At 38.3% G+C, this 12137-nt stretch overlaps 1 protein-coding gene across 3 annotated transcripts in view; it reads right to left on the bottom strand.

Annotated features, from left to right (window-relative positions):
• Positions 1-1261: 1261 nt before the first annotated feature.
• Positions 1262-12137, bottom strand: part of evlb (Enah/Vasp-like b) — a 57168-nt gene continuing 46292 nt past the window's right edge. For 2 of the 3 annotated variants that reach the window (XM_034150623.1, XM_034150621.1), the window contains exons 4-13: positions 9545-9611; positions 6409-6476; positions 5751-5998; positions 5465-5619; positions 5244-5283; positions 4924-4975; positions 3914-3971; positions 3758-3818; positions 3561-3618; positions 1262-2482 (exon numbers count right to left, since the gene is read on the bottom strand). In XM_034150623.1, coding sequence (XP_034006514.1) covers positions 2445-2482; positions 3561-3618; positions 3758-3818; positions 3914-3971; positions 4924-4975; positions 5244-5283; positions 5465-5619; positions 5751-5998; positions 6409-6476; positions 9545-9611 — 845 coding nt within the window. In that variant the 3' untranslated portion in view covers positions 1262-2444. The remainder of the gene's footprint in view (positions 2483-3560; positions 3619-3757; positions 3819-3913; positions 3972-4923; positions 4976-5243; positions 5284-5464; positions 5620-5750; positions 5999-6408; positions 6477-9544; positions 9612-12137) is intronic. The other variant, XM_034150622.1, reaches the window with a different exon arrangement.

Genomic DNA, 12137 nt, shown 5'->3' with positions numbered 1-12137 from the left:
TTCTCGTTACCACTATGCTCTCCAATTCGAAACCTCGCGAGGTTTAGGGAAACCCAGCGATAACTTGATGACAGTGCTGCCAAACTTTGTTTACAGGTTTCCTCATATTTGACCTTTATATATACAGTCTATGTATACTATTTGACACAAAAATACTTATATACATATCTTTCTGGATAAATATGAATTAAAATGTAAATTACTTATTAATAATTATATTTTAATATAATGGAGTGGACATAATTTGTGGTATTTAAAAAAAATAAAGATATAACTAATAAACTACACGTCTGTTCAATTCCTAATTGTTTTTATAAAATACCCCAAAAAGTTCATCCCAAGTGGCAATATCATTCAAATTATATATTAAAAATTGCTCATTCAACTTGAATGTGATTCAATTGGAAAGGAAGCTTTACACAAATCAATATGTTCATTAGCGTTACTATTGATCACTGTTGTTATTGTTATTAACGGTCGACTAAACCTTTTTTAAGATTTCTTTTTATAGTCAAACACAAGTGGAAAACAGGATTGGAGTTCATTGAGATTTTATATTTGTATTATCCGTTCTGTGACCTCAACCATTCAGAATAGAGATCAATGGTCATCCGATTATGGCAATTAGATCTACATTATGATGAGAAACAAACACCTGCTGTGACATCTTTTATCATGTTGTGGCCACACATGTTGGATAGAAAGCAAAGTTCCAGTATTTAATGCCATCCTTACACGTTGAAAGATATTAATATTTGAGTAAAACTATAATGGATATCAAAAAGTATCTTCTCTCTCAAATCTAAAAGTCATTTCTGGGGTTTATGTGGTTTAATGCAGTTTCTTTAAAGCTTGTTTTTACTGACAGTGTAGTCTAGAATGTTTTATTCAACCCTATTAAATATTGTATGACCATGGAATGCTATGGAAATAATTACCTAGCCTGCTATTTAAAAATAGTTTCAGGAAAGGCATGTATTCATACATGTATTCCTCAACGAGTTGTATCCAGGTTATAAAAGCAATACAGTATAGTCTAGTGCTTAAAGAGTATGCGGTTTTATTTAAATGATATGTTTACACCAACACACTTCACTCCTAAGGTTCAATCTATGAATTGGTCTTATAAATAGTTCAATTTTGTAACAAATAGTTTCATGGATTTATTAGTAAATAGACAAATATCCACATCAATACATAAACATACATGACATTAATTAATTATCTGGGTTTATCCTTTAAAACTATTTATAAAATGCTTTTGCAGGACACTATAACAGTATCCTACTTTATGTATTTATATCCTGCAACACTTGAACAACACAATATGGTTGGACAGTAACACCTCCGATTTTTCACACTGCTCTATTCTGCACCGGCTGTAATTTATGGCACCTTTTCATAAGCACGTTTCTGTGTTGGGGGGAAAAAAAAGTGTGAGACTAAATCACCAGACCGGCACAAAAATAGCACCCAAACAAATTCAAAAGGAAAGAGACGACCTCATTTATCCAAGACATTGTTCACAGTTTTTATTTGAATTCATTTTAAACTTAGTGCGTTTCTTTTTTTTTGCGTTGTCAAACCAGGAAGCACTTTGTCATAAAAAGAGAGAATAAAATGAACAATACTTCACCATATCCTTGCAGCCAATAAACATTTTATTAACAACATGATCACAAATACTCTGGTGTATTATTTCTTAATTTTTTTTTTGTTTATAAGATTGCAATATCCAAAGAAGTTTTTTTCAGCCTCCATTTCAGGTTAAAGCCTGTTTTTTTCTGCCGTGGTTCCACACTTAGCTGTGTTGGTGAAAAGGATAGCAAAACGTTTTAAAATTCCGGGTTAGATGAATATAATTATTTTTAGATGTGGTTTGAACAAAAACAAATAAACAAAATGAAAACAAACAATATAAAATACAAAAGGCTGACATAAAATGATGTGCAATTATAATTATCAACATTATCATTACTATCAAATTCTCATGATCATTTCCTCATTATTACCATTGTACTCACTACTCTACTACTATTCATATTAACATTACATTGACAATCATAAAAATGATAGTAATAATAATGAAAATGATAGTAATAATATATATATTTTAAAGTTTAATACAAACTTGTGAAAAAAAACAAAAAAACTAAATCATATCAATTTGATCAATTTTCTTTCCGGCAGAGGACAGAGGGGGCGAACTGGGATAACAAACAGACAGATGTGAGAAAATCAGAGGAATCAGTGCGCGAGTGTGCCCCATTTCGTCCAAATCAACAAACAAAATGTAACACAAACATGTGTGAGGTGTCGAACAGGATGAGAAGATGTCACAGTTTGGGCCTCCTTCTTCTCCTCCTTCTCAGGGCCACAGCAGCAGCTGCAGGGGCGAGGTTCAAAAAGGGGGTTTCATGTCTGGGGGGGGGGGCTCTGAAAGATTATGTCGTGCTAATTCGACTGAGTTCATTTCTAATGGCTGTAGGAAAAGGAGAGAAAAGATAGGATCGTTAGGTAGATAATGACCCTCTAACAAACCCCATTACACAATCGTGTCTTCATTGTTCTTAATGGGACCTGAAGTGACAAGTTAAAGCGCTCCACCAATTTACATACTGTATAGGCTGTATAGGTTTCAGTTCACTCATCGCGGGCAGTACTACACATCCTCTGAAAACTGTTTTTTGGTTTTTAGTTTTTATTCAAAACAATCTGATGCACAACAGGGCTTTCAGATATTTATAAGTTATAGTATCAGGTGCATACAAAAAGACAGAAATAAACAAATCAAAGTAAATGATTGTCAATCAGATTTTTCTATTACACAGAAAATGTCTTCCTAGTTCCCAAAAACCCTGATATGTCATCGTCATTGTTACTTGAAATCTGGGTTGAGTTTGAAAGGCTTTGAAATATGCTGTCAAATTGCATTATGGTACATGTACTGTAGGATCCAGTTTTTTAAGCTTGATCCACAAAAGAGAGAGAAAAATCGTGATATCTCGACATTGCCAATTATTCCCAGACTCCAACTCATGTTATGGAGTGCTAGTATCGTATGCCTATTCTTTTTAGTAAATGTGTTACTGTCTCTATAGTTTAACATTCAAGGATTCAAAACCAAATTATTAAGTTATTTAGGCCTCCATGAACAAATTCTAAGATACACAATTTACCCGCTCATTTAGCAGTGAATCATATTATATTTGGACCATTAATTTGGTCACAATGTGATTAACATACTTGTGATGTGAGAATCAAGTTATCATACTCTAACTCACTTTGTAATAACCCAATGTACTCACATCTTTCTTATCCGCTTGAGTATATCAATTATCCATTTATCAAAAATATTTTGTAGGCTTTGATCTATGAGGTTTCCATTTGATTTCTGGAACCATAGTGCAACCTAGTGGTCGCAACTCCAAATGACTTCCCATTTCCCATCATCCCACTGGTTAGATTTCCAATTACATATTCATTAACATGACTAAGGAGAGAGACAGTGCTCCTAAATGTTGATTGATAACCCTTCTCCAGGAGAAAATTAAACATACCATCGATGATTTCCTCCTTCACTTTGTGCAATTCACGAAACACGTCATCCAAGATTTCCTAATGAAACACAAACACTTTGATAAATAAACGTTCATAGTCCATGACATCTTTCTTGTAAGTAGACATCATTTTTTATGGACAATGTAGCCGGACTAAGAGTAGGTCTCCAGTTATTAAAGTGTGTTTTACAGTTTACCTGTTTCATTCTATCCATGTCTATCGAGTCTGCGTCGCTGCCACCCCCCCCGGGTCGTACCCTGCATGATCAAATAAAATCATTCTCCATCAGATTAGCTGCTGATGACCCGTTTCACATTCATATTCAATGAGCTGTGCTGCTCCCTGTCCTCACCTGGAAACCATCGACCTGTCTGCAGAGTTAGCTCTGTCCCACGGCTTCTTTGCACCATCTGTAAGACAGGAACAGTGTTAGACAGAAAACCAGCAGGGATTAAGGGACATTTCCACACAATAGATATGATGTTTTATTCTCTAGCCAGTGAGGGAAATTATAATCACCTCATACAGAAGATACAAAATAGAATAGAGACAGAAAATCATCTCTTAATTGTACAGTCATCAGATTTATACCCATTGTAAATATCATACACTCTTGTAATGAAGTTGACTGTGGTTTGTTGATCATATTTGTTGCATTCGGGATAAATAGAACAACCCTTGTAGATAATTTATTTGGCAGAAGTATTATAAAGCCCCGCCCTGAGGAGAGCAAATACAACTCAAACGGTGGAGGGCATGTGGTTTGTCTTTTATAATTGACTGGGATTTCCTGTGTAAAATAGAGGTCATGTCATGGCTTTTGTTGGGCGGCTTACAATATTCCCGGCTGGTTTAACAATCCTGGTTAAGCTTGTATTTATTTACTTTAGTCAAGTACCCATACCAGACAGAGATATTAAAAACAAGGATGCTCTCTATCTCTCACAAACGTCCAGACTGACCCCAAACCGAAAGTAGGTTCAAGCTTTCTTACATTTAAAATAAACATTTTCTGTGACACAAATTCTATGTGTGCTCTCAGATACATGAGTTTTAAGGAACCTTTGATTGTGTAAAAATAAATGATAACGACTTATCTCTAATGACAACCCCCTTAGATCATTCATACGTTCTGTACACAGACATACAGTATGGTGATATATAGATATACATGCAGATCAGTCCAATTGACTGTAAAACACATACAGGCCTCTTTCGTCCTTCATCAATACAGATAAATACAGATCAACTTTTCAATAATAAGTTTATCTGTATCTGCCGTATGATTATTTATCAATATTTTCTCCTGATACTATAAGAGATGTTCAAATCATTACATATGCACACTGTTACTGGGCTCACCTGTGGAGTTCTGTCCACCCCTGGTGTTGGGTGACGAAGAATTTCCGTCATCCTACAGGAAGACACAAGCTAGTTTAATGGACATGGCGACCTCCATCATACTCATCACATACACTGTCATCTATTAATAGCAGTAAATGTTAAGGTTTTCTTTTGTCATATTTTCTTTTTTGCAGTAATCGTATTGACTGTGATTTTATTAGCCTCACTGTTTTCATCAAAAAGCATGTAATGAAAATGTCACATGCTTATCTGATCTATGTTTATCACAACAACCGGCTTTATGAATTGCAAAAAATGACTGTTTTCCATTCACTCACATTTTGGCTGTCCTCGGGCCGCTCGGAGGCCGCTTTCCTTCTGGGGGAAAGAAGAAGCCTCGAGTGAGAACTGGGCATTTCTTCCCATATCTAATGTGAGTGTAATTATAACAATCACTAAAACATCCTGAACCACACAATGATTAAATGATGATGACAAATATCACTATTTTGGCTTCGGGATGTCATGCAAAATGGTTTTCTGAACTCATTGCTCTGACCTTCGCGCCAACAGAGCATTCATCTCCTCCATCAGTCCTCCGCTTCCTCCGCTCCCTCCACTTCCTCCACTTCCTCCGCTTCCTCCGCTTCCTCCGCTTCCTCCGCTTGTTCGGTTGGCATCGTTTTTGCCGGCTGGGGAGCTTTCGTCTTGGGGCTAAGGGGGAGAGGAGTCCAAAAGTTATACTCTCTGATGTGTACAAAACGTTTATGTCAGTCAGGTTTGTTGGAGATAATCTAGTTATATCTGCATGACTGGAAGATAAAGACATCAGAGTGTCGTCTCACTCTTTGAACGCGGCGCAGTTTGGCTCCGGCGATCATAGCTGCGAGACCTGTCTGGGCGGGGGGCTCATCCGCGTCGCTCCCACCGCACATGGGTAGTGGAGGTGGGAGAGGAGGTGCTGGGGCCCCTGCTGAAGGTGGTGGAGGTCCTGGTGGAGGTGGAGGGGGAGGAGGGCCACCCATGTTCATGGGGGGAGGCATTACTGGAGGGGCCACGGCGAGAACAGCAGGGTGGCCTTGGAAAGGAGAACCTGAAGGCAAGATTTAAATGTGAGTATTTGAGTTTAAATGCACTTGATAATGAAAATGTATTTAAAATGATAAAAAGATTTTTACTTCGGTCAACATGTGAAACTTTAAAAAGTACATATTATGCCTATTGTCAACTGCTTAGAGATGTCCCGCCCCTTAGCCTAACACTTACAACGTGTTGGAGCGCTAGCCAATAGAAGCGTGTTACATAGTGATGTCATTATGTTAGGGAAGTAAACAAAGGAATCCTATTGAGGCAGGGAGTGTGTTGGAGAGGAACTCACTCTGTAGGACACTTTGGGATTTTAGCCTTTGGAGAACATTTACATGCAAATAAATCCATATAACACACTACAGGAAAGGGAACACCCCCCAAAAGCACAACAGGGCCCCTTTAATGTGTGAGTACCTGAGTTGGACGTCCTTCGCTCCCGTTCCAAATGTGCCTGCAATTGCTGCTGCTGCTCTATCATCTGCCTAAAGGGACACAAAGGAAACAAGGCCGGTCACACGAATGTCAGGTCTCATCTGTCATTTTGTCATTTTATTATCCTATAAGAACAGTGCAGCCAACCATCTCAAAGCCACAGCTATAGAAAAGTGCTTCTGCCTGGAAGCTGCATGGGTAACCTCAAACCTTGGCAGGTCCAAATAAAAGTGACAAGTGAGTGTCATTACGGCAGGGTATATTGTGCAACAGCTGAAACAAGCCAGCACTAAATATAGTAAAGTTTGACAAATGCCATACAGCTGTTTTCTTCTTTTTACTTTTTACAAATAGAGGAAAAATAACTCCAAACACATAAATCAAACACTTTTATTGCAGTGCACAAAGGCTCTACTTTTACTTTCTCAAACGTATTCTGAGTTGAAATGGCAGCCACATGCATTTACAGTTATGCTTGTCTCATATTCACTGTCCTTTTAGCTTGGTTTCCGACTCCAACCTGAGATAAATATCTGGCTCATTGCTCACCAGCTAGTCGCTAACTTTAGCTGTCTGTTGTTTGCTGCTGGGCAGGTAGCTTACAGTGTTTTTTCAAGAGCTTCTTTGGCTGAACCAGCTGCTGAAAATGAGGTGAATTAAAGTAGAGAGACCAAACTGAAACATTAAAGGTTCAGGTGTTAAACCAAAACAAAGACAGATGTTCAAATGCAGACTGCAGAGTCATGAAATAATTCTCTGTGGGTTTGTCACTACAAGCAAGTCCCTTCACGTAAACCTCTACATTTATTCCATATAAAAATAGTGATGAGTGCAGAATTTAGAATCTTAAAATCAGGCTGCAGGAAACATTGGTTTACCTAGCTTGATTGGGATGCTTTTCTTTCTTCTTCAAATTCCACTGTTAACAAAGTTACATTTAATAACAGATATGGATACTCAACAATGCTTATGACCTCAGCACACAGGAATTATTTGACATGAGAAAAAAAGGGTAATTCTTTGGAACGTCAATATCTTGAAGCTGCTGCATTTTAAGAGCGACTTTTTTTTTTCCATGACTCAACTATTTTGTGAAAATATTCCTCTGAAATGTAGCAGATGGGAGGACTTACACTGTCCTCAAGCTGACAGCAGCTTTGAATTGTGTAGCTTAGACTAAACATGACTTCAAGTCACCCACCTGTCTACACAGTTTAAATAACGTCTTGGCATTGCTGCACATTTTCCACTTCAGCATAAAGTACATTTATCACCCTCTCCTTCATCTCCGTCCATCCCTCCACCTTACAACCCCCCCCTCTAAACACACACCAAACCCTCCCCATCGTTACATTACATGTGTCTCTTTGATGTGAGAAGCATATGTATGTCACTTGTCAGGAGAGAGAGGGAAAAGAGAAAGCTCATGGACAGGAAGTGGAATTTTCCAGCTGTGTGTCGAGAGGAGAAGTGCTGAGCCAGCAACCTCTACAACTTGACAGCAGCGCACGCAGGGCCAGGGGGAGCAGCAGGGCAGCTGAGCTATGCTGCCACTGGAGAGAGCTCAGTCAAATTAATTTACACACACACCCATGCATACGCACAAACCCGAAACCCACACGCACAAGCACACAATCTCCCCACACAATCACAGACGTAATCCTTTGTGCCCAGAGGTTCAGTTTAGCAGACGCGGGATCAGAGAGAGCCGTAACTCCCATCATATTTGTTCTCTTAATCCCCGGCATTTGGCATTTGGATGAACCAATAGGCAGAGTTGAACAGGTTTAAAACAGCAACAAAGACCTAGTTGTGACTGAGTCTGTCTCTGAGGAGAATTGTAGTCACAGTAGAATAAATGCAGACTGCTTAGGAAACCATGGAAATACAACTCATCCATTATCTCTGGACAATTCAATTCACAAAAATAAATTATTTTGATTTAGTCTCTTTTCTTTTTCAAGCGCACTGTCTTTATTGGACTGTTACCCATAGGATTTAGTGATGTGAGCCAGCCGGAGGATAATAGAGAGGGAGGAGAGAGAATATGAATAAAGATCATTAAGAACAGCTGTCTGTGTATCTCTGTTCATAGAGTGTATATGCTCATTCTGTGTGAAAGGTATCAGACACATGGGCTGCACTCACTAACATAATCCTATCCACTGTACTCGAGGTCACCTAAAGTTCATTTCTGTTTTGGGGATAATTCCCCAAAATGCTCTGAACAAGCCATCCTAACTGCAGTGGTTCACAAGAAGACCATCTGGTTAATATTTCAGAAGCAGCGAGTGAATGTCTCATCACTGATGGGAAGCTCTAAATATAGCAAAGAATATTTTATCTTTCTCAAAGATCCAGTCTTTTTGAGTGTCACTGTGATCTTGTGCTCTCATTAGTGTCATATTAAAACACACTTTTCTACCAGTTAGATACTTTTGGGTTATGGGAAATGTTGGTATTTGTGTATTAGTCTGGGTTCTTTCCAATGCTCTGAAATGGGGAAAAAAGGTGGGGTTTTGTAGTTCCGTCCAATCTGAATTGAGTAGAATTTGAAGCAAAAGCGTATTGAATAATCACTACCAACTCCTTCCTGCAAATGTTGACATTGAAGATCATCGTTGCTTATTTAGTTAATATTTAAATACGCTATAATTGTACTTTTACTTTAACGATGTATCCAAAGACTATGTGAATGTCAAAGCCATCGCAAGAAGTCAAATATCCACAAATAAATGTAACCAGGCTGCAGTTCCTGTTAGCTATACGTCTTCGCTTCTTTCAGCATTTGTTTCAGATTTACAGCTTACAACTTTTCAGTTTAGGTCAATCTTACGGGTTTCATACCATCATTTTCATCTAAAATACGGGTTATTCCAGTTCCAGAAAAGCTTATAAAACCCAAGGTACCTTACCTGTCCATCACCAAACAGCGCACCAGTAAAGTTATCAACTAGCTAATTAATATGACAGATATTTCCTTCAGGAGTTGGTGGAAACCAAAACAGAGCTCAAAGGAGAGTGAATATTGGACCTACATTCATCAGGTGAAGCCATTTTCAGGGGCTCTTAATATTGTTGAACAATTTCCCTGTTAGGCTCAGTTAGGAAATGTTACCTTGCTCTCTGAGCTTCCATCTCATCTGAAGTGGGTCCATTCTGGACTTGGCGCTGGACAGCTGGACCTAAAGAGACACATGAAAGCAGGGAGAGAGAAGGACAAAACACACAGATTAAGTGAAATTGACCTTAATAATCCATTACAAGTATTGTTATGCTAATTGGAATTAGGGTCAGTCAAGACAATTAACTACCAAATGACAGGCAATTAAACAGCAGTTAATCATTGTGTCCTTTTTCTTAGGTAATGCTTAATGTGCTGTGAAAAGCAGATTAATCCCTCACTCTAGGTAAATGAACATTAATTATTTCATCCACTTGCATAGTAATATAAAGTATGTGTGCTCATTAGTGAGAGCTGCTCATGTGATTACTCCTGTTACCCACAATGCTCTATTATGGATATTTGACCAACACATAATGGAAACATGATGCTTCCCTTTATTCGTGTGTGTGCACAAACACACGCAAGGAGTTAGCCAGAGACCCATGAATACTATTCTGTGATGAAATGCAACTTTCTGATGGGTTAAGTGTTATGAAAAGTAAAAACAGAGTAAGGTCTGGAGTTTATTTGAGCAGCTTTCTCCAAGCAGGCGGCCCTAAACTGAAAACAGGCGAAATTCTGTCGTCTGCGGTTGCCGAGATATTTCACAACATGCTGCAGCTTCTGAAACATCTGCTTTTGTGGTCAAAGTTCACATACTAGAGGGATCAAATTCAAAACATTTTTCTACCCTTTAGATTTATTTTTATAATACTGTAAAAAGCTCTTTGTGTTACAAGACTTTAAGTCAGTTTACTGATGTAAGGAATGACAATAGAGTTGCAATATCAAAGAATGGTGACTCCCTCTAGTACCCCCCCCCCCCTGCTTATGATCTGATTTGAGCTACAAGGCACTGGGATGTAATCTGTTTAACACCGTAAGTGTGATCTGCAGATGGAGCGCCAGATAGGGAATGTAATTAATTGAAGACATGATAAAATGAGGACAAAAGGACGTCAACTCAGGGATTACAATCACATCAGAGTCATCCGTTTTCAATGAAACTTTTCTCATCGCTGAACTCATCCGGGACAATAATACATCTTTATTGTTCCTCCTGAGAACCACTTCAGAAGAGAGGTTCAGGATTTAAGCTCACATTTTTCTTTTTTAATCTATTGGAACAGAAGAGCAACTTTGCAGTGTAAAGACCTTTTTATTGTTGAATTATGATTCCTTTGCTATAAAACACTAATGGAAACCTGACGTGGCACAAAACAAACACTAGTGTCCTCCATTTAGGTGGCTTCCAAACACCCTGACCTCTTCTCTCTAATGAGTGGTCCTTTTCATGACAGTTTTACAGCTGTACACAGTCAGGCTCTATAAAGTCAATACTAACTGACGACACTCTCTCATCTCTACCGACATTGATCAGGTATCAGAAACCCCAAAATAACACGGATAACAAAAGACCTGACTCACGCCTACTATCAGATACCTCATCACACACACATGCACGCCAAAAAAATACAACTCTCTCAAACACATGTAGGGCTGCAAATATGACTAAATATGATCTGTTCATTCTATAGAATAATTAGTGACTTGTTTTTTTCATATCTAGCATTACATTTCCTGAATGTTAAAAGAGATGTTATCATTTATGGAAGTTCACTTTTTTGTGTGATCTATACACATAGGACAATAGGACAATGATATGTCGTGTTGGGGTATGCTCTGCAGCTAACAGTGACAAGGCAGCATGTCACTGCAATAGACCGCCACATAACTCCAAAATCCACATATTGCATTTTTTTTGCAGTTTGGCTATTTGTGAGGTGCTGTTAGAGCCAGGTTAGCTGCTTCTGGACTTTGTGCTAAGCTAAGCCATGCTAACTGTCTCCTTGCTGCAGCTTCATATTCATGACAGACTTGAGGGTTGTACTAAACTCTTTTATCTGTTGCAATTGAAATGACCGTTATGCTTGACACATCTCTTAAATATTAACTGATTTTCAAAATTCCTGTGTATCAATTAACTGACTTATTGCCTATCAGGACTAATATAAATACAAATAGTACACAGCCAACACAAACTATCAATTCCACACAGGCATTGCTCTAGTCTAATCAACGTTTTTTTACAGGTTAAATGTTGTTGTCACTTAATAGATATCAGAAACTCAAGAGTGACCCAGTGGAAGATGATCATTTAAGAGAGAACTTAATTATGTAGGAACCAGTTTTTTTTATTTTTGAGTAATATCTGAACTCTCAGCCGTTTAAAAGGAAACCATTAGAGAAGTAATGTTCCTTCACTCTGTTCCTTAACTTTAGAAATAAATACAAAAGGTATCCTAAACGTTTTTTAATAAGGTACTGTGACTTTGGCCTTCACTATGAAATTATAATACTGGGCACACAGCTGTAGCAATAGACACCACGACACACACACACAAACTTGAAATGATAATTGCCATGCAGAAGTCCAACACACACAGAGCGTTAGTACCTACATGACATGCTGAAGAAGAGGAAGCGGCTGTAGCAGACACAGAGGCACTGACAGACCCACTCCCCGCTCACCATCGCTCAACTT

The sequence above is a fragment of the Trematomus bernacchii genome, unplaced genomic scaffold, assembly GCF_902827165.1.
Source record: "Trematomus bernacchii unplaced genomic scaffold, fTreBer1.1, whole genome shotgun sequence".
In the NCBI taxonomy this organism is placed as follows: Eukaryota; Metazoa; Chordata; class Actinopteri; order Perciformes; family Nototheniidae; genus Trematomus; species Trematomus bernacchii.
The sequence above is the reverse complement of the archived record's forward strand: the minus strand, read 5'-3'. Positions and strand labels throughout refer to the sequence as shown.